Here is a 23,127-nt window from a genome sequence, read left to right as displayed (position 1 = left end):
GTACAAGTTAAAGATATTGTAAATTTTGCAATGTCACTCCTCCAAGATTTTACATAAACAGAGATTGAATTTATGAGAATAAAGTTCAATTCAAACAGCATATGGTGACCAAATTGTCAAAGAAGCTGTTATAACATGGCATTAAGAATCGTTGCAAATTGTTGAAAATAAAAAGTTTCTGTTGTGAAAAGATGTTCTTTTGTCTTCTTGACAACATCTGAAGACAACGCATCAAGCGTAACATCAACATCTGAAGATAACGCATCAAGTGTAACATCAACATCTGAAGACAACGCATCAAGCGTAATATATGTTTGGATGGTTTATACCGTTACCATTATAAATGGCTGACAAATAATGGTATTTAAAACAGCTTATGCACCGCACATTAAAAATTGGTTTAGTTACTTTGAATTTTCCAATAATTAACGTTAAATTTAATATGTGAGTAAGGCGAGTTGTGTGTGAAGGATGAAAGGCGAGTATGAGAGAGAGAGAGAGCATGCACATTTTTAAAGTTAACATTTTATATTAGATAATTATTAATATATCTTATCTATCAATCAATCGAGTCTTGCGAATCCCTGTGACATAGATGTCTCCGTTTATGCAATTTTCCCTTTCGTTCTTTTCGTTTCTTTTTTAATTTTTTAAATAGCAATTAAAATGTATGTAAAAAGAGAGAGAATAAAACATCCGCGGACACAATTTGCTAAAGTAAGTCAGGCGGTGTCTGATTAAAATTTTGCTTAACACCGTTTCACCTATTGTCCGTTCGCTGATTTTGAATCGTTGCAGTACGGATTCGTTCTTATTTTTCATTCTTTGATCACACATCTTTAACAAAATGCGTAGTCAGGTTAGTTCAGACGTATTACCTTATATTTCAAGCGTGTTATATGTGTATATAGTCTTTTATAGTTTGTTCAGTTGCTGATCATGTCCTGTCATGTTACTTTCAACTTTGGTCATTTCGTCGATTTTAAGTTTACGCACTTCAGCTTAAACCTGAACAACGTTCAGCCATTGTAATTGGCTGTGGCAAAAAAAATAATTAATTAGTACTTTGTTTTCACGCGATCCTTAAAATAGATAATTCAAAACATAAACGAGTATCATGTCGGCAATAGACACCTCTGATTACTTAGTCAAACTTAAACCAAAATGACGCATACAATTTGTAAGCCAACATAGGCTGTGAAACTAAAACGTTTGTAGACAATGAAGTTACTAACAATTCTGCATGTTTTTTTTTGTATGTAAAGTTCGAATACGGAACAATTAAGAAACTATAAACACTGTTGTGCTTTGAAACCGCCTCGACGAGAGTGTTATGAGCGCTAAGTCAGCACTCTTCAAGCGGTGGATATGAAGTGCGAAAGGGACTTTTTCGTGTACGAAAAGGACCAAGGATCATTTTACTAATGTTTCAATCAATATTTCTATTTCATAAATGAAATTATTTTATGTAGTAGCCCATTACACATACCATTTTATGTATCTTTGTTAAAAATCGATCCTTTTCGCTAAACGGGTCCTTTTCAACTCTTTTAGGACATTATTTTAGCAGATGAGGGAATTATAACCAGAATGTTCTTTTATAAGCAGTTCTTTCAAATGTTATAACTTTGATGATTTCCTTCAGTATATTTCTTTGAGCAATTTGTGAAATAGGCATAATGTACAATAAAAACATACTGTAATCAGTATTATAAAAATAACAAAGCACTCACCATTCCGGATCACTGCCATCTCACCTCTGTCTGCGTGAGTTCGAGTCCAAGGCTCAGCTAGCGTGGGTATGTGGGAAAGCCTGCCAGTAGCTTTTCGTGGGGCGGTGGTTCTTCCCTGGGTTTTCCAGGGTTCTTCCTCCACCAGTTATACTGGCCGCCATGTATAGCCTATCTTGTGCTGAAAAATGGCATTGAACCCTAGAACAACAAAAATAACAATGCACATCAGTGACAATGAAGAAGGGGTAAGCTAAGGAGCTTATGAGTTTCTTATATCCCGAAGTGTTTTTCTTGGCATCTGAGAATTGGCTAATGTGATCAATGACCCAACTGTAAACACATCACACTCAGAGCTTGGGGTGAAACGACCCACCTGTGCTGCATATCGGATAAAGATTCATGATACACAGGCTACGATATGATACATATTGATACACATATGAACTTGATAGTCTTTCCATCTTTGGAGGGTTGATGGTACCTAGATAGTTATATATTTATATGCAAATCACAAAGATGACAAGAAAACAAAAAAATCTTTAAAACAGACTACCTGTTGGTTGTCAGTGAGTTTTATTCAGTGTTTTAGGCCATTTAATGGAGGCTCCATTTAACTCACTTTAGCCACCAAGCCCTTTGTTTTGCAAGGCATGAATGCTTTGAAAACGTCGCCAATTTCATGTCTCACTTAAACTTAGAAGACATTATGATGATATCTTCAAAACAAGAAATAAAGCAGTTTCCTCATGCAAAGAAAATCTCATCTTGAACACATCTGGACATGGGAATGAGGATGAATACAACAAAATCTATCACATTATACTTCCTGCAAATGTAAAAGACTGCTGAAGCCACTTGTATTTGGTAGTGAAGAAGGAAAACTATTGACAACACCCAGTTCTATTTTATATTATTGTAAAAATTTACACAAGGTGATAAACTTAAGCGGCTTAAATTCAACCTTCTTGCTGATTCTATGCTGATTATTCCATTATCATCTTCATTCACTGCTTAAATATCTCTGCATAAAAAGAGAAATTCCAAATTTGTTCTCCATGTACAATTTAAGGAGATATACTGCCAGGATTTATCTTGAGGGTGACTTCACTCTTTGTCACCGAAAGAAGGGAAGTGTAGATAAAAAGGAGAAGGTGGAGGAATAGGCCATAGTTCATTATTAACACAGCAGTGAGCACTTCAATATTAGTCGCTAGTGGCCAAGTGGTCTGCAGCACTCACCATTACGGATCACTGCCATTTCACCTCTGTCTGCATGGGTTCAAGTCTTGGGTTTGGCCAATGTGGATATGTGAGAAAGCATGCCAGTAGCTTCTCATGGGTCAGTGGTTCTTTCTGGGATTTTGTGGGTTCTTCCTCCACCATTTATATTGGCCACCATGTATAGCCTATCTTGTGCTGAGAAATGGCGTTAAGCCCTACAGCAGTGCTGTCCAACCCGCAGCCTGTGTGCTGCATGCAGCCTGCAGGGTGATTTTAAATGGCCCACCATAGCTTGAGCAGCTATATAGTCTTTGCTTTTCAGGTTTCATCTGTGGCCCTTGGCTTCAAGAAAAACATTTTCAGTGGCCCATGGTGTCAAAAAAGGTTGGACACCACTGCCCTACAACAACAACTTTCTTCCTGCTCCACTTTTTAGAGCTCTACTGAAATCAAAATCTGTAAAAGATGTCACCTCTAGTTGTATGAGCATTAATCTGTTAATTATTTATGAGTACCGGTATACTCTGTTCCTTGTCTGTGTATGAATATTTTTCTGCACTTCCTTCTGAATGGCATATGTATAGAAAATTACACTCTGCATTTAAATTGTCTGTATTTTAAAATAGCTTTTGTCAGCTTGAAGATGTTGGGGAACTGATCTTTGTTGCTGTTATTTACAATTTTCCAAAGCTCACATATATTTTCTTTTGGATCCTTTTTTCACTAAAATAAACTTACTTTCTTGCATCAGTAATTTATTGAGTACCATGCCAGATTTCTTATCTGTTCCATAATGCTGTATTAGGATGTTTAGTCCATGAGCAGGGATGGTCCTGGCTTTTAAAAAGCTGTCGCAAAAAAAATCGCCAACCTCAATATTTTGTCGCCAATTTTCAAAAAGTGTCGCCAAAACAAGTAGTGTACATTTTTCCAAGTGTTAATTTAGTCTATTAATGTAAAAGGCAATGAAAATTACAAAAGATGGGTTAGTTAATACTTTAATTACAACAAGCATTAACAAAATGTTACAAAGTGTTACATGAATATCCGTCGCGATGTTAGGGCTGCCCACTTGTTGAATGCAGTTTCAAAGTCTAATTTTTCACATCTGTACATGCTGATTCTCATTAAATTCTCGAGAGATAGGATGCAGAGCTTATTTCTGATATCAGTTTTTATGAGGTTCATCTTATGGAATCCACGTTCACAGTCTACAGTGCTGACAGGTGACACCAGTAGTCTCTCAGCAGCCCCCAACCTCCATGGCTAGCTTCAAAAAGCTTGTAGCGAATTGCTTCCTAAATCCCAAGAATGATCACTGAATGCTGTATAAATTTTCTCGACAAGAAAAATAGGATCTCCATTCCCACGAATGAAACTTACACGAGTCAACACCTGGCAATACTGGACCGTATATATAAGCATAAATTCACACCCAATTTAGGGATTCTTTCACTCCTGTATTTTGAGAAATAAATAATTATTATTAATTATGCAAAACTGTTTGGTTTTCTTTGCTATTTCTTGTTGCGGAGTTTAAGTCTCTGCAGCCATAACACGGGACTGATGGCAAAAGGAAAAGATCAAAGAGTAAAATGCTGCACTGGCGACAGATGTAATTGTGATTGAGATTTTTTCCATTTGCTTTGTATTTATACACAGTAGTCGGTACTTCAAAGATTATCAGTTTTCTATGAAGGTTCAGCAAAACTATTGTATTGGTGTATGAATAAAAAAAAAACAAAAAAAAAAACAGAAGGATTAGCGATACAATTAATTGTATCCGTTCTATTCGCGTCTTCAGAAGTCGGTCAGTTGTAGGTATAGTGCGGTAGCATGATTGACTGTATCGCAGCATACAGTCCTCAGCCCAGATGTCAGCATAAGCAGATTATGATGTAACAATGCACTGTAAAGATGGGGTTGTCAATAAGAACAAAGGATCGTTTGTGTAACAGACTGATTCCAATGCATTGCTTAGTCAAGTTTGTGGCTTCCTTTCGTTCTGCCTTTTAATTTATCCAGTCCAAATCCACGATTGTATGTACAAATTAAATAACCAAAAAGTATGTCGCCAAAAAAATCGCCAGATGGGATATTTTTGTCGCCAATAAGGGAAAAAAATCGCAATTTGCGACATTGGCGAAGCCCAGGATGATCCCTGCATGAGTACTATAATATGCTTGTGCGGATAGAGGTATTCAAATAAATATCTTTACTTCTTAATTTAACTTTTTTCATCCTTATTTATTCAGTTTATCTAACCTTGATATAGATGTATGGTTTTGTAGCATATAATCCGCAGGGATAAATTGATTGATAAAAAAAAATGAAAGTTGCACTCTGCTTTTAAATAGTCTGTATTTTAAATATGCTCAGTATTCTGCCGTTTGTAGATTTAATTTCAAAATGCTGCCAAAAGGGAGATTGACTGTCATGCCATCTGTTTTTCTATATCGATCAGTACAGCTGACTTGTATTAACACCATTTTTAGGTTAAAAATCAGTCACTGGTATTTCCATGAACAATTTCCCAGCTCCAGTAATCCAGTATACTTCATAACTTTAAAAATCGTTGGCATCATCACTATCACCAGCCAGTATTTGCCAAACAAAAACATAATGAACCATGCCGGGAATCAGACATTTGGAGTTTACTAGGAAGCCTGTATTTTAAACATGCATTTGTAAAACATCCTTAATGGAAGGTTCATACCATGCCATAATGCTTATTCCAGGGCACAATGTTCAATCAAATTAATTTTTAACAACCAGACATATCATGGGCAGTCAAAACAGGGCAAGTGCAGAAATACATATATTACAACAGCAATTCGGGGGCCCTGAGTGGCCGAGTGGTCTAAAGCGCTTTCCGTTACGGATCACTGCCATCTCACCTCTGTCTGCGTGGGTTCGAGTCTCGGATTCGGCTAATGTGGGTATGTGAGAAAGCTTGCCTGTAGCTTCTCGTGGGTCGGTGGTTCTTTCCGGGGTTTTCCCGGGTTCTTCCTCCACCATTAATACTGGCCGCCATGTATAGCCTATCGTGTGCTGAAAAATGGCGTTAAACCCTACAACAACAACAACAACAGCAATTCTGGTTATATGTAGAAAAATTGCTTGTGTTCTTTAAATATTGCACATGCCTGAATTGTTTGTAATGGCATTTGCATCTTGATTAGCTGCATCCCTATATCCCAAGAATCTTATTAGGAAGATTGCACAAAAGCCATTCATCATAGACAATATACATCTGTAGATGACCTAATTAAATGTTGCAATCCATGCACACATTTTTCAATTGTGTGCACATGGTTGAATTTTCTGATAAAATATATTAGGTAAAAGCCTTGTTAGGAGGATTAAAGCTGCAATGTCTGTATTTTTTGTTCTTGTATTTGTGGCTCAAATTCACAGTCTCTTTCAAATCCATAAATAGAGCCTTTCACAGATTTTAAGTGATAGCACTATTGACACTGTAACATACTTGTGCTAATGTGGTGGGAACTGGCTGATTAATGAAGATGTTTGTTTTTGTATGAACTTGCTACTTTGATGTATGTGTGTAGATATATCACTATGATAACAAATTATGACTTCAAACAATCATTGTACTTAATGACTTAATCTATGGTTGTTACTAGTGTATTTACGTTCAGTTTTCCATCATTCTGCTCAGCTATTTGCATATTTGGAAATCCCCCAGAAGACTGATGTAATTGAAAATCCTTACAATTCCTCAAGAATTAAATAGCAGGAAACTCATTTATTTGTTATCAAATGTTATTGAAAATGTGTGAAACAACTAATTTGTGAGAGTCAAATAGATTGTGTAGATTTAAATTCAGACTGTGCAGCTTTAAGCAGTAACCACTACCGTATATACTCACTTTTACGTTAGATCTATGAACTGTATTGATCAATAGCTGCCACTGCATATTGCACTAGAATATCTGAGATTATGCAGTATGTTGAGAATGATCAGTAGAACAAATGGCAAAGACCCTGATCAACTGGTGCATTATGCAAAATCAGGGTCCATGTCTACAGTTGGGCCCAACTGTTAAGTAAGTTTGTACTATACTGGATACATGGTATTTGGTAGGTTTATTTGCATTTATATTAATGGACATCATATGTGATATTGCAGGCTTATTTTTGTTTCATGTTACTGGACACGTGACATTGTAGGCTTATTTATGTTCATATTATTGGACTTGTGATATTTGGTAGCTTTAAGCCAAACATTTTTGAGGTAGACAAATGAAATTTGGTAAGCTTTTGTTGATGATGTCATTATATTTGCATGCTGTCATAGTAATTTTGCATGCTGTCAGTAATTTTGCATGTTTCTGCACTATTTGGACTTTTTAGTCTGCATTGATGGCTTATAGTATGTTTAACAAATAAAAATATCGTTTATTTTATTATGTTTTTCAGTCACCTGATTGGCCCCGGGGAGATGTGTGGGCAGTCAACACACTGGATAGGGCCACCAGGATGGGACAGAATGTGTATGAAAGAGCCTTGAGTCGAAAAATTGAGTGGCCCAAACCTTTATCAGAACAACAGAAGTGTTCACCACATTTTGAGGTCAGGCCATTCATTAACAAGCTCTTATAAACTGAACATAATTTCATCAGAAGTACCTTTCTTTCATTTTTGGGTGTGTGAGTGGGATGATCTAGGCATGATTAGGTGTAGTAGACGCTTTTCTAGCACTGGTGCCATCAACAATCTTGAAGTTTTGCATTACATTAAAGTGTTTTAAAGTCACATCTCTTAAAGACCAGTTGCAGTATTTAAGTGAAATTCTTTAATAGTATTACCGTAGGTATAAAGTTTATGCCATGATGTACTAGGAGTTCCCATTTTGCTTGTCTTGCCTACTTAATTAAGCAACATGGTGAACAATGTTAAAGTTTTGCATTCAGGAGTTCCATCTCAAAGGGTGACTTGTCAAGAGTGAGGCAGAGTTGCAGTTCAGAAAAATAAACAAGCTAAACTGGAAAGACAAATATGAAACCAGTGTAAAATATAATTGTTATTGAGTGGAATATGTCACAAATAATTTGATAACTTAAAATTTGTCTTAATTAAATCCATTAAAATACATAATGCTTAACATCTGAAATCCATTTATATAAATCCCATAATGAAATTTGAGGTCACATACCGGTATAAAAATAGTAGCTTATAATGATTTGATACAGAATATCCTATATGTTAATTCCACACATCTTAAAAAACAATATAAGGTAAGTCCACATTTTTTGTGATTCACAGTATCCTATAAATCTGTTTAATGTCACCAGGTACAAAGTCCAAGAATTTGTCCTCATTGCCTGTTGAAGTTCTGAAATTCTCCATTATCATCTAGTCATTATAAATATCATGACCATACTTGTACCAGGATTCCCAGGCTACCAGAAAATCGGGGAAAAAGTAGGGAGAAATGATAATTTTTGTCTCGACCGTGAAAAGTCCTTGAATTTTGCAAATATTGACGAAAGTCTGGAATAAACTGGGAATTTTCCTCCACAACTTGACTGGATTAGATTCGTCTGGTAGAATTTTTGTTTCACAGACAGATATCCATATCTTTTTTTATATGGAAGGTACGAAAACCAGTCTAGAATTACAAGAGGGCAACATGGTGGTCTTAAAGCATAATTGCTTTGCGGATGGGCTAGCAAACTTAAATTTACTTCAGTTAGTTATACCTGTGTGAAATTGATATGTAAATTATTTATTTTCTCAGAAATTGTGAGCATTAAAATTGTTATGCCTTTAATCTGCTGAAAGACGATAAAACTTTGATGAAATTGCTAGTCCCACGAGCACACAGAATCTCACAACCGTCATTTTCAAATATTGTAGAAAAAGTTAAATGAAAGTCATATACTGGTTGTAATAAAAATACAAAAACAAAAGAGCACAAAACATGGACAAAAAGGGGGAATGTCATATTCATGATAGAGAAGAATAGTGTTGTGCAATGTAACTGGTGAAAATGGACAGTTTTGTTACAGGACTAGTTAAGATTCCACAGGACTAGTAATTTTCCTCTTCCCACTAGTCTTTCTGGCTATGAAGAGATTTATGTTAAATTTTAGGCTTCAGTAAACCATGAAAATGACTAAAGATAGTTGCAGGTTTGTGATTAGAGTTGTTTCCCTTGCCAAAAAGGGATAACAAGATATATAAAAATATATATTGTAAAATGCAAGGTTATAATTCCAGTAGAACAATTTACCAGATTAGAAAAAATAATGCATCTTAGAGGCTACAATGAATAATTTGTCAGTTATAACTGAAGAAAAATTATATAATTATAACATTTTCTTTGCATGGTTGTGTAATTTTATTGCAAGTAATTGTATTCCAGTAAGGATATATTTCTTGTAAAACCCATGTATAAATTGCTTTTTTTAATTTATGTTTACCACATTTAAAATTCTTAAATATTTTGAAGCATGTTTGTTTGGTCTGGTGAAATGAGTTGATAGTTGCTAATATTGCCTTGTTAAAGTGACAGAAACATTTTTGGTTTTTAGTTTTTATCTTATCTTACTGTGCATTATTTTAGGGAATTACTTGCCAGTTTATTGGGAATTTTTGTTTTCTTGTTCTAGCTTATACATAAAAAGTACTGCAGAATGCTTTTCACTTGAGGAACATCAAGATTTAATTACCAAAAGCAAAGAAACCCACAACCTTAAAAACGAAAAAAACATGCAAATTATAATTTCAGTTTGTTTGAAAGCCATGTTACTCTTTAGAACACAAACTAAAGCTTGCTTTTAAAGATCTGGATGATTTTGGTGAAGAGACTATGCATATTAATTATGCCTTTATCTTTGGAAAGAATTTTTATCTGAATATAGTTTAAAAACATCAGTAAAATGGACCTGATATAAAATTTGGGAGATAGAGTCTGTCATAACTACATATATCTGCTATGTGAAATTGTAAGTTATGTATAGCATGTGAACAATATCAGACTCACTGGAGCCATTTTGTGTCATTCGTCTTTAGGCTAATAATAAAAATTGTAAAAGAATTTAGATAAATCTGTCACATAATATCTGCATTGCATTTCTTCCATAACTGTGTCTCTGATATCTGGTTTCAGGATCCAATGGTATACACATCAATTGATGATGCCTTTGCTACTGTTCTGCAGTGTATGTCTCAGACCACTCGCCAATGTAAGGTAAATATTGCTGACCAAGTCAGAAGTTAGTGTGAATTAAAATATTCTCATGACATACAAGTTTTTTGATGGACTTCATGGTTAATCCAAACGAAGCATTCAAAGACTACTCCAAATGAAGCATTCAAAGGCTGGATGAACAAGATCCTTCTGTGAGAACAAGTGAACCTCATAAGCAATCAGCACATTAATTTATCAATGAAAATTCAATTTTTCCTGAAACCACAGAAATTGTTGCCTACCAGAGTAAATAAGTGGATCACAGGAAACATGGGTATTTTTCTCAAATTGTAAGAACCTATGAAATTTAAGAAGGACAGGACTAACACTTGTTTTCATTCTCATTGGCTTTCATGGTTTTGTGCAAATGAATACTTTCGTTCATACTTGTAGGTCAAATATGGAGGTTTCTGTTTAAACTTATTTTTAATCTTCGATACCTGAAAAACATATTTGTTGTTGTAAAATTCTGTTGCATTGTTTGTTGTAATTGTATTTGAAAGTATCAGCCTGACAAAAGTTGGCATAATTATTTCCTGTCATGGATATGAATGCAGAAGTAGCATAACATTAGGACAAAGAACTTGCTGATGTAAAGATTGAAGCGTAAGAAACTTGTAAGAAGCTATGAAATATATTCTGATCCTGTGGAGATTAGAGAAATATAAATAATTAGGGCTACACCTGCCATCAGTACTGGATCAGAAGAAAAAAGGAATATTAATCCTGAGATATTTTCTCAAAGTTATGTATAGTAACTTTAAAAAATAAACAGAGTCATTGAAGTGCTACATCAATGTCCTTACCCCCATACAATATTTTTGATCATGTTTGACGTATTTGCTGCTCTTCTCCATCATAACTCAGTATATGACTTTAATGAAGGTATATGTTTACAGTTAAAATTTCTGTGCCATATGAGAGGGGATGATTTATTTCAGTATTCTTTTACTTGCTCTCTCTTTGTCTCTCTCTCTCTCTGATATTCCCAGGATGATTACCTAAATCAAATGTCTAAATCCTTTTTCTCCTGTTTTTGACAGATTTTATCATGTGTAATGTGAATGAAAAAATTATATTAGGCAGTAGAGCCTGCTTGGAAAGATGAACATAATATTTTACTTGTTTGATATAAACAATAAATTCTTCATTTTTTTCCTTTTATTGTCATTTAGCATTAAAAAAAAAGGAAAATCACTTGCCCTTTTTCTGTTTTTGATTACAATTTGTGAACAGAATAAATAAATTTTACTTAAAATGACAGAAAACACACCTTTCTACATCTTTTGCTCATCGGCTTATTCTGGTATGAAATTGTAAGTAACAGCATGCCAAACTTTAATCAAGGGAAGTCATGCAGTAATGTTGGAGAGTATAACTTAATTAGTTGTATGTAACAGTATTTGTTAGGAATTCAGTTGAAGTAAAATGTTTAGGAGGAATGGGTTTTTAATGTACACGTAATGTTCCACAGAAAGCTTTAAACTGTACATTTTGAAGCTTTGCTCAATAATTGATGTTTAAATTTGTGGATTAGGGAAGCTGTCCTTTTGTTTTCACAGAATGATAGTTCTTGACTGGGTATAATAATGTATGGTTTCTGGCAGCCACATTATGTATTAAAATGTATACCCAGTGGAAAATAGTGAATTCACAGTATAAAAAAAAAAGTCCAGTTTCTCCATCATAAGTCTTGATTCCAAATCTTACTTGTAGTTATTCTGACTCAGTTTAACACTAATAATTCCATGGTCTGAGTAATGTTTTTCTTTATGAAAGTGTTCAGTGTAGTTTTGTGACAAGGTGTACAGTTTAGTTTAATGCCAAACTGATGTTAACCTGCACAGCTATGGCAGTTGCATTGTTTAGTCATTGTATCCCCCAGGGGTGTTAAAGTGAAGGTACAAAAAAAACTTGGTGTCAGAATGGGGGTGGTGGTGTCAAATGAAAAATGTGGGAATAAAAAATGTACTGACAAGTTTTCATCTTACCTGTACTTTTTCAGCTTGAAATAGGAAATTGCAACTTGCAGATTTATCTCTCTTTCTCTCTCTCTCTCAGTACAAAAAGAAACAATATACACAATTAACAAACAAATGCATTGTCCATTCAAAGAATAATTTTATTAGTTCATTTTCCTTTTAGTTTAAAGTTGTACTTTTAACAGTCTCCTTATAATCATTTTGTAGCAATGTTATAGACTGTCACATTACATATAACATATATAAGCCATTACAAAAATAAATTTATTTAACCAATTGGCAGTTAATACTGCCTGTCATAAAATGTGTACTATTTTCAGTTTTATTGTACTATGTCTTAGAACACTTTTATCCAAAAATCAATGAGGCTAATGATTCATCTTCTATTTAGTAAGTTACACTTAAACATTTAAATCTTTCTATTATTGCAGCAATCTTACAAACAAACAAAATCTGCAATGATCCCCAGATTTTATAATCCAAATAATGCATTTGTCTCTGCAAGCTTAATGATTTCTTTGCTGTGAAAGAATGCCTTGGGTGATAATGTGTTCTCCAGATATCTTGTGGTGAACAAGAGCAGATTTTAAAAAATTCTTAAACCCTGTCATGAAAGAATTATTCACATTTGCGTTCTTTATAATCATGCAATCAGAAGTCACATCGGTGATCCCAGTGGATGTGCCGTATTCCAGTCAAGGGACTCATTCTCCATTTTCCATTAAAGCTACTCTGTTGTGTTCTGCTTCTTTCACTCTCTTGGCTAGTGATTCTGATTGCACGCCGTTTTCATATTGAGATAACTTTCTAGCCCAACAAGCAATGTGGTTAAATGTCGGGGCGGCATCTTGCTGAGCTCAGTGGAAATCACATGAACACTGGGGACATTAGGGGAAGCTACACCATCATAAAAATGCATAGGCTTGAAGTATACACAATGCCATCCCACATACTAAGCATTGGATATTGAAAAAAATCCTGATCGCATTATGCGATTCCTTTGCATAAAAAAAATGCATGGCAGCAAAATGTGTGCATCAATATTCTTTAGCATGCATCTCTGATACACATGTGCATAAAGGGAAACACAGTTTTAGTATTGAAAATAGGGAATGGTTTGGAGTAATGTTCATGGTATCTATGGATGTTGAACTGTTGTTTTAGTTTAATGGATCTACATGTATAGGAAAGGTTGCAACTTAAGTGGAATAGTAGCCTTATGGTTCCAGTACTTTGATGTCCATTCTTGGAGACACATATCTTTTATCTGAGGATTTCAGGACATGAAGTATCCCTGTAAAATCAAGAGTATAAGCAGATCTAATTAAAATGATATTTGTTATAGTAAAATTGCTGTTAACATTCTTATGTCCTCAAGTTAAGAATAAAAATCCTGACTATAAAATGTTTGGCGTAAAATTCTGGAAATTTCATTCTCTTTGATTTGATGTTAAAAGAAACATCATTACACAACAAAAGTTACGAATGTTAACATTACATAGCATGCTGTTGCTGTAAATTTGGATGTTGATCAGACAGTACGAGCAGTACATATGTAAAGGTTAGTGTATTTTTGGACAGGACATAATGAGGGGTGATTATTTAGTTTATTTATTTTTATCATAATAGATATTTTTTCACTACAACCTGTTACATATTTTGAGTAATAGAAAAATTATCACATTATGCTGATTGTAATTCTTTTGTTTTTCTAATTTCTGTTGTAACGCTACAGAGATACTACGGCAGCCATGACAAAAACCTAGAATCTTCCCATGATCAGCTGCATTGTAGACGTTTTCACACACCTCACTATACTGCAGTGCAGAGGAAAAATCCAGTATGTATCTGTTATCTTTGCAATAAAGTTATTAAGATATTATGATTAAAATTGTATTTGATAGGGCTTTTGTTTACCCATCCAAACATTATTTTAAGCAAGTAAATGTACAGAGGTTCCATATACACTCAAGTTCACTGCATTATGCTTCATTGAGGTTCGATGTAAATGTACATAGCACAAGGGCTCTATATATATTCCAGTTCACTGCTTTATGTTTAATTGAGGTTCCATGTAAATGTACGCAGCATAAGGGCTCTATATATGTTCCAGTTCACTGCTCTAATTGAGTTGACATGTGACATTATAATGCTGATATATTAGAGTAATACTTATATCATTTAAATAGCCTATTGTGTGCTGAAAAATGGGGTTAAACCCTACAACAACAACAACAACATCACTTAAAGCTGTGCATTAAATGTCAGTTTGCGATTAGCAAACATCCTATAACGATGCCTTTGTCACATTAAAGTTTTTGTAAGTCGTTCACTGTTCATGCAATAGTAGTGCAACATTTTAAATGGGTGCATCTCAGTTACACATTATTATTGCTCTTGTTGTTATGTTTTTTTATGTTTCACTGTCTGATACTGATATTTTGTCTTTTCAAGGTGGATCTACTTAAATTACCATATATACTTGTTTATACGTTTGTCAAGTCAAACTGTAAACAATAAAGATACAAATCTGCTAACATAATGTGTCGGCAGATCAGTTCTATGTTATTTTAGAGATGCCCATCACATGCATACCAACCATTACGCTTTTGGCATAAGCGTTTTGCTTTTTTCACCAAATTATATTTTATGCTGACCTGTGTATGGATTACACTTTTTTGGTTTATTTTAAAAAACTTTAAAAAATGAAGTAATAAAAAGTTGTTTTTGTCATTTTTATTATCATCTCTTTAATTCTACTCCTATAAATTTCAGAATATTCTTAATTGATGACTGCTGTGTTAGATTTGTGTAAGAGTACTTATTTGCTATTTGTAGCAACTGTTCATGACCCATTTCCAAGAAAACAGAAGGTTTCTTCAAATATGAACTTTGCCTCACAGATTTGTTATATGGATCAGCTAGTTAGTTAGCAGACCAGTCTTTACCTTTAAAGAAAATGGTTCCAGATATTGCCTTATGGTGTGAGTTGTGGATTTATGTGATGGAAAATGCTAGAGCAGATATATCTTTTTAAACTTCAAAAACATGAAATCAGAAAAAAGGACAAATCAATGCTGCTTTACAAACTTTAAAAGAAGAATATGAGGGTGAAGTAATACAGCACTCTCTTCATGATAGAACTCCAGTTCACAATCATTCATCGAAAGTTGCACATGTCAAAAAATGAGTGCTGAATATAAATAATTTGTCAGTATATTTTGTGCTTGTATTTTGGTTATAATCCGTATAGATTTTGCCCTTTGTGTCAAGAATTTTGACTAGCAGCAGAACCTGTTTAGTATATGCTGTAATTCTGTGATGAAATATATAGATTACACTTTTTACACCCAAATTATGCTTTTTTGCCACTTATAATAGTAACAATTATGCTGATATGTCTTGGGTGTTGGGGGTTGGTGAAGTTAAGAATTTTGACTAGCAGCAGAACCTGTTTAGTATATGCAGTAATTCTGTGATGAAATATATAGATTACACTTTTTACACCCAAATTATGCTTTTTTGCCACTTATAATAGTAACAATTATGCTGATATGTCTTGGGTGTTGGGGGTTGGTGAAGTTAAGAATTTTGACTAGCATCAGAACCTAGTTAGTATATGCTGTAATTCTGTGATGAAATATATGGATTACACTTTTTACACCCAAATTATGCTTTTTTGCCACTTATAATAGTAACAATTATGCTGATATGTCTTGGGTGTTGGGGGTTGGTGAAGTTAAGAATTTTGACTAGCATCAGAACCTAGTTAGTATATGCTGTAATTCTGTGATGAAATATATGGATTACACTTTTTACACCCAAATTATGCTTTTTTGCCACTTATAATAGTAACAATTATGCTGATATGTCTTGGGTGTTGGGGGTTGGTGAAGTTAAGAATTTTGACTAGCATCAGAACCTAGTTAGTATATGCTGTAATTCTGTGATGAAATATATGGATTACACTTTTTACACCCAAATTATGCTTTTTTGCCACTTATAATAGTAACAATTATGCTGATATGTCTTGGGTGTTGGGGGTTGGTGAAGTTAAGAATTTTGACTAGCATCAGAACCTAGTTAGTATATGCTGTAATTCTGTGATGAAATATATAGATTACACTTTTTACACCCAAATTATGCTTTTTTGCCACTTATAATAGTAACAATTATGCTGATATATTTTTGTGTGTCTTGACTTGAAAATGTCAGACAGGGATTTTAAGCTCATCCAGATTGCCATGAAATGATATTGGAAAAGGAGCTTCTGTCTGCCTTGACTTTAAAATATCAGACTGGGATGTTAAGCCCATCTGATTGCCATGGTATGATATTGGAAAAGGAGCTTATGGGCAATGTAAGCCATCCTGATTGCCATGAAATGATATAGGAAAAGGAACTTATGGGCAATGTAAGCCCATCCTGATTGCCATGAAATGATATTGGAAACGGAGTTTATGGACAATGTAAGCTCTTCCTGATTGCCATGAAATGATATAGGAAAAGGAGCTTATGGGCAATGTAAGCCCATCCTGATTGCCATGAAATGACATTGGAAAAGGAGCTTATGGGCAATATAAGCCCATCCTGATTGCCATGAAATGATATAGGAAAAGGAGCTTATGGGCAATGTAAGCCCATCCAGATTGCCTTGAAATGATATAGGAAAAGGAGCTTATGGGCAATGTAAACCCATCCTGATTGCCATGGTATGATATTGGAAAAGGAACTTATGGGCAATGTAGGCCCATCCTGATTGCCATGAAATGATACTGGAAAAGGAGCTTCTAAGCAAAGTTGATAGGAGCCAGAAGCAGTTGAAGGACAATTAAAAGAAGACAAAGAGCTGTGTAATGTAAAGAGTGTTATATAACTGTACAGAGTTGATGGGAGCCAGAAGCTGTTTGAAGGACAATTAAAAGAATACAAAGAGCTGTGTACTGTAAATAGTGTTATATAACTGTACATATGTATGTTTTGTTTGCTTTAAAATGATGTTATCATTCTTCTGGATTTTGCATGGAATTTTTCTTTGCTGTGGTAAATGTCCCAGATTTTTCAAATGAACCATGAACTTTGTACCCTTCTCTTCCTAACTTCCCTGGTTTGCAGTTGGCATCTCTGCTGTTTGTTCTGCTGATTACTTCTAATTGCACAGATCCAGATCAGCTCATACATTATGCAACAGCAGATCTGAGTCTGTGCATTTATAGTTGGAATCATCTTATCAGCAAGTATATATTGTAATGGGCACTGTTTATGAAAGCTACAGTGTTATTTTAGAAGGTCACTGAGGGTTTAATCTGCATTGCTGTATGTATTATGGATGCATTTCTATTTTTTATTTCAGCTGCAGCACACAGAAGACGTCCATATAGTGGTCAGTCCAGGTACATATGCAGTAACAACAGGGGTATGGGGGAAAACTGACCAGCAGACGCATGTAGTTCATGTTAATGAGGGCCAGACAGCCAATTTGGACTTTGTTGTGTGATGCACATTTCTGCTGGTGAAGCATTTTTCTTGTACATTTCTGTGATCTCTCAACTCATAAGTATGGGACATTGTGAATATTTTGAGCCATAATGTGCCTTTGGGAGTTTTAGTGATGTCCTCAGTTCAGAGAAGTGAGCAGATTTAGATTTTTTTTTAGTGTATATGACTAACCCTTCTCCTTTTGCACATGTTCCATGGAGACTCTTGACTTTATTGGAGAAAATGTTATTTCATTTTCTTTTACTTTTGAAGAGGTTTTGGAATAGCTCACATTTGACTCAGAATCTGGAAGTTTAAATGACATATCCTGTTCAAGTTAAACAATTTACATTGATTCATTTTGTCTTCATGCATGGACAGTACTTAACCAGTGAATTCCTCTTTTGTATAAATTAAGTATGGTGCTGGTGTAAGCTGGGAACATGGCTGGTTGATTGGGTCCTGACTGACTTGAGTGAGTGTTGTGTGTGTGTGTGTATATGTATGTGTGTATATATATATATATATATATATATATATATATATAAGCTTGTCTTCGGCATGAATAACTTGTCATATGAAGTAGAGGAGAGGAGAGCTATTGTTCTACACTATCCACCCCCACCCCGATCAGTGTCCACCAATGTAAAATCATATTACATATGTGCAGTCCGACTCCAAGCATCTAGGCATGTTTAGAGGAGTTTCATGCAACCTACCCCTGAGAGGAGGTCAAGTAGGCTGACTTTATGTGTGCATATACATAACTTTTATATTCTTGGTTAACTTTTTGCATTTTGCTCATGATCACACAAGTTTTGGCACCTGTGTACATCTTGTTTTACCTGGATTCATGAAACTTGGTGAGTGGATGCATCTTGATGAGTATTACACCCACATCACAAAAGTATTCACTGTGACTCATATTTCATGCTTCACTGACTTTGGTTAATTTTATGTTTTAAGATGATTTCTTAAGCAGAGTATATGCTAAATTTATTAACCTGGATGATTGTATGCATCTCTAAAGTTATTACACCAGTATAGCAAGGGAAGGTCACAGTGACCTACCTTTAACATTTTATTGACTTGTCTTATTTTCATTTAGCTCATAACCACAGGTTTTTGGCATGCTGTGTACACACTATTGTGAATACAGTCCTGGGACATGATTAGGAAAAGCCTCTTGTAAAGTACTGTACCCTTAATTCAAAAATAGGTAAGTATAATCCAAATTTATACTTTCCTGATCTTTTTTAAATTTTCATGTTTGAAGGGCATTTCACAGGCACTGTTCATGTTCAAATCATGAAGCTTGATTTTTGCAAAACATCGCTTATTGCCACACCTTTACAGCATAACAAAAGTCACTGTGATCTATATTTCACCTTTTACTGACTTTGGTTAAAATTTGGCATTTTGTTCAAATCTACATCGGGTTTTGGCATGCTGTTTACTACTGTATTGCATGTCTCTGTGATATCAATTTTGTGCCATTGACTGTTGAAATTTTCATGCTTTGGTTTCTTTGGTACCATTCATGATCAAGTCCTACTATTGACATTTGAATGGATCTCCATTATTACTATTGACAGTTGAATGGATCTCCATTATTACTATTGACAGTTGAATGGATCTCCATTATTACTGTACCCTTACAACCAGTCATGATCAAGTCCTACTGTTGACAGTTGAATGGATCTCCATTATTACTGTACCCTTACAACCATTCATGATCAAGTCTTACTATTGACAGTTGAATGGATCTCCATTATTACTGTACCCTTACAACCAATAGTCTTTCCAGCAACCCAACTTTATCCTGCTTTTCCTACTTGACTATACTATTTTGTGAGGAATGGAGGTTATTTTTTACTGTAGATGTTTGTCTTGTCACTGGTTGCTTCTTTATGAAGTTTTTATCTTCTTACAACATTGACAACAATGTGAAAATATGGTGTCCATTGCTTTGTTGGTCAGATGTAGTAGAATAATTTACAAAACATGAACAATGTAATTTACTGCTACATAGTTGTTGTTCCTTCCAAATCAACTATTCATGAAAATCACTAATATTGTTTGATCAGCTGATAAATGTGAATAAAATGTAAGTGAACATATGAAAAGGAGGGGTAGGGGTGGTGTGCAGAAGAGCAAGTTTATTGTTTAATCATTGAAGCAAGTTTTGTATAAAATAAGAAAATTTTATTTTCCTATGTTAACACTAGCAGTATTTCATCTTGTGGTACAAAAAAGGTATATTTTAACTCCAGGCTTTGCCACTTGTTAAAATGTCACATTTTTTGTACCATATGATGAAATGTATCTGGTATTAACATAGAAAATGAAAATATTTGCTATTTATATATATAGTGGTAAACTTTCCATATTAATGAATATACATATATTGTGATAGATTGCTCTGTTTATATGTGTGAATGAGTGAGCAGGAGAATGAATACACATGTCATTAGAGGGTAATCAAGGCGATTGGTCTTGCATGACCTATGCTTGTAAAAGTGGTAATTCTAGCTGTCACTCTAAGGTTATTCAAAACTCATGACTTCAACCAGATAAAATTTGGCTTCATGGGATGGCCAGATGATTAAAGCTTCTGAAGTAGATTTTATGAGCAATGATTTATTTTTTATTGTTTTTTTTTATATTTTTTTTTTATGCATCATTGCAGCCAGCATTTCATAAGATGAGGTGACTTTAATTTATTTTGTGCATGATTATGTTAGCGGTGGCTGTTGTTTACTAGTAAGAGCTTTGTAGGTGCAAGCTTTGTAATAGTCATTGATTACAATCTGGTTAAAGTATTGAGTTAGTCAGCAAGGAGTTCATGTACTTATAAACATGCATTTTTTTTCTTTCTTGCTTCCATAGAAAAAACTGTTCTTTGAATATGAACTTTTTAGGAGAATTAAGGAAATTAAGAAACATGTGGCTTGAACTGTTGCTGGATGCAAAATATTTTCTAAAACTTTCTGGTTATATTTTGCATACATATATCTTTTTTGGATTTCCAACTTTAAAGATTTGCATTTATATTTTTTTTACTGAAGTGTATATTTTAGCGTTGTTTTGCATCATATTTGGGAAAAACAATCACAGCATTAAGGAGGAAACTGCAAGAAATGCAGTGCTGAAAATATAAACTATGCACAACATAAATTTGATGAGTTTTTAATTTTGTGATTTTTTTATTTTAATAATGATTTATATACATGATTTCTACCATGTTAGTTCAACATTGAAGTTGCAAAACTTGGTCTTGATATTAACGATACCTTGAAATTTGCTTTTTTTCAAATCCTACATAAGTATTTTGGCATATCTTTGAAGTTTTCAACATCTTGATTATCAGATATCAATTCAGTATAACCTTAACTAGGCCTATATTGAAATGCTTGCTTGGGCATTCAGTCTCAGCATTGGTAGAAAAAGTATAAAATAAAATTCTGCATAGAACAAAGACTAAAGATTCTAATTTATCAGTGTAATATTGTGTCCCCATTGTGTACATAATGTCTATTATATAAATGTTCTTGTTCAGTTTGGAGATGTGAATTTTCATTACAAGTTCATAGTATTTTATACAAGAGGGAATCAAATGAAGTAATATTTGTATAACAGTAGCTTGAACACAACATTTTAGGATAAGAAGAAAAATTGATTTTTTTAATTGCATTAGATTTAGATCACTTCATAAAATCTTGATGATATTTATGTACATATGGAAACAGTGTTATGAGGCATGAATTTTAATATTGGAGTGACAAGTTGACAGAAGGTAGAAATTGATGAGGTTTTGACATTATCACATTTACACATTTACTTCCCTTTCTTTATAGTAATGGTTCGTTGCCACATCATTAGTGGTATACATATGGCATTGTTTTTCTTTTTCTAAGTTATTTAAGATGCAGATTTCTGCATTTGTTTTAAGTCACCTGAAAGCAATACGGTTTTTGTAAAGACATGCCCTAATTTGTATTATTATTATTATTCTCCATATAGTGAGATTGCATTTTACAAGTTTGAAGTTGGTGTGATTTTTATTACACTTACACTGGCAATAAAGAGTTTATTTCTAATTAATGTTTTTTGTTCTTTATATTTTTTTAAAAAATATGTTGAGAATGTCTGAGCATCGTCTTGGAAATTTGGTAAATTGAATAAATAAATAGTGTCTAAATTACTTGGGATCTTTGAAGGTGGGACAGTGTTTATTGTGTGCCACATAGCATGGTCATGCCTGTTTGTAAAATAATAATGTTCATCATGGCCAATTTTGCATTAAATGTACAATTTTTTTTCTCCCAAAAATCATGTGAAAGAGAAAGCACCTTTGCAGCAAGGTCATTTATATTGTTTAACAAGTATTCAAAGCAACCATAAGATTGGTCTGCAAATACTTCAAACAGTAATGCTTGTAGGAACTTAAAACTATGAGACCAGTTGTAACCAAAAAATTGGCAAAACACTGTAACATTGAGGTCTTTAAATGGTTCATAAAAATGACTATTTGCTGTTTAGTATTTGAAATTAGAAACTGACCTAGATTACTTATTTAATAAGGCAAAAATGTTATTAGTCAAAATGAAGACAAGTAGCATTGACTGTGTATGACGAGAAGCATGCTTTTGGTTTGCATTATAAATTCATTATGGACCGCTCCAGTGGCCTAAGTAGTTGAAGCATCTTCCTCAGATGCAGGAGGTTGTGAGTTCAAACCCTGTCCAAGTCATACCAAAGACTTATAAAAAGGTACTAGTAGCTGCCTTGCTTAGAGCTCAGCTTTAAGAGATTAGTGTTAGGATTGGTCGGGCCATTGTTAGGATAATGTGACTGGGTGGGACATCATGCTACCTGTCTGCAGCATGATGCCCCAGTGTTGCACATCACTATAAGCTGCCACACAGCAAACACCATAGCGATATGACTGGACAATTGTTAAAGCTATGTTAAAAATCCAAATCACACACACACAAAAATAAATTTATTATGGACATGAAAAATTGTTGTATTTGAAAGGAAATTGAAGTCTTTAAAGTTTGTTTCTTTTCTTATTTTAAATTAAATACATTTTCTTTATTTATTTCATGTGTAATAACATGTTTCTCTTAAAAGACAGTTATGATTGTTTTTTTTGTCCTTGAAATGTATTCTCTCTGAAATCATTTACTTTTATTTAATTACTCATACTTAAGATTTCAAAAATGTCATCCACTCAAATTTAGTTTTGTTAGGTTTGTGGCTTTCTCTTTTATATCATCAGTATTTCAGTATTTACCAACCAGAAACAATTCCTTAAAACACGTCAGCCAGTAACTCTAACCATGTCTAATTTATCTTCAGGATCTGTCATAATAAATTTTTCATGTACCAGTATCTGTTGTAAATCTTGATCAGACAAGTTGGATAGAGATTAACAATGTGGCCAAAAATAGTTATTGTTTTCAGTATCTAATGGATAATCTTTCCTTAATTA

At 34.0% G+C, this 23,127-nt stretch overlaps 1 protein-coding gene across 1 annotated transcript; it reads left to right on the top strand.

The window, feature by feature from the left end:
- Positions 1-742: 742 nt before the first annotated feature.
- LOC149801201 (A-kinase-interacting protein 1-like) lies at positions 743-21,730 on the top strand. The gene is made up of 5 exons (XM_089955241.1): positions 743-859; positions 7,395-7,547; positions 10,090-10,170; positions 13,888-13,992; positions 17,506-21,730. The coding sequence occupies exons 1-5, from the start codon at positions 848-850 to the stop codon at positions 17,647-17,649; spliced, it is 495 nt and encodes a 164-aa protein (XP_089811367.1). The 5' UTR covers positions 743-847; the 3' UTR covers positions 17,650-21,730.
- Positions 21,731-23,127: the final 1,397 nt, after the last annotated feature.

This window comes from Sinohyriopsis cumingii, chromosome 4 (genome assembly GCF_028554795.1).
Source record: "Sinohyriopsis cumingii isolate HCF-2022 chromosome 4, ASM2855479v2, whole genome shotgun sequence".
In the NCBI taxonomy this organism is placed as follows: domain Eukaryota; kingdom Metazoa; phylum Mollusca; class Bivalvia; order Unionida; family Unionidae; genus Sinohyriopsis; species Sinohyriopsis cumingii.
This window is presented reverse-complemented; position numbering and strand designations above follow the sequence as displayed.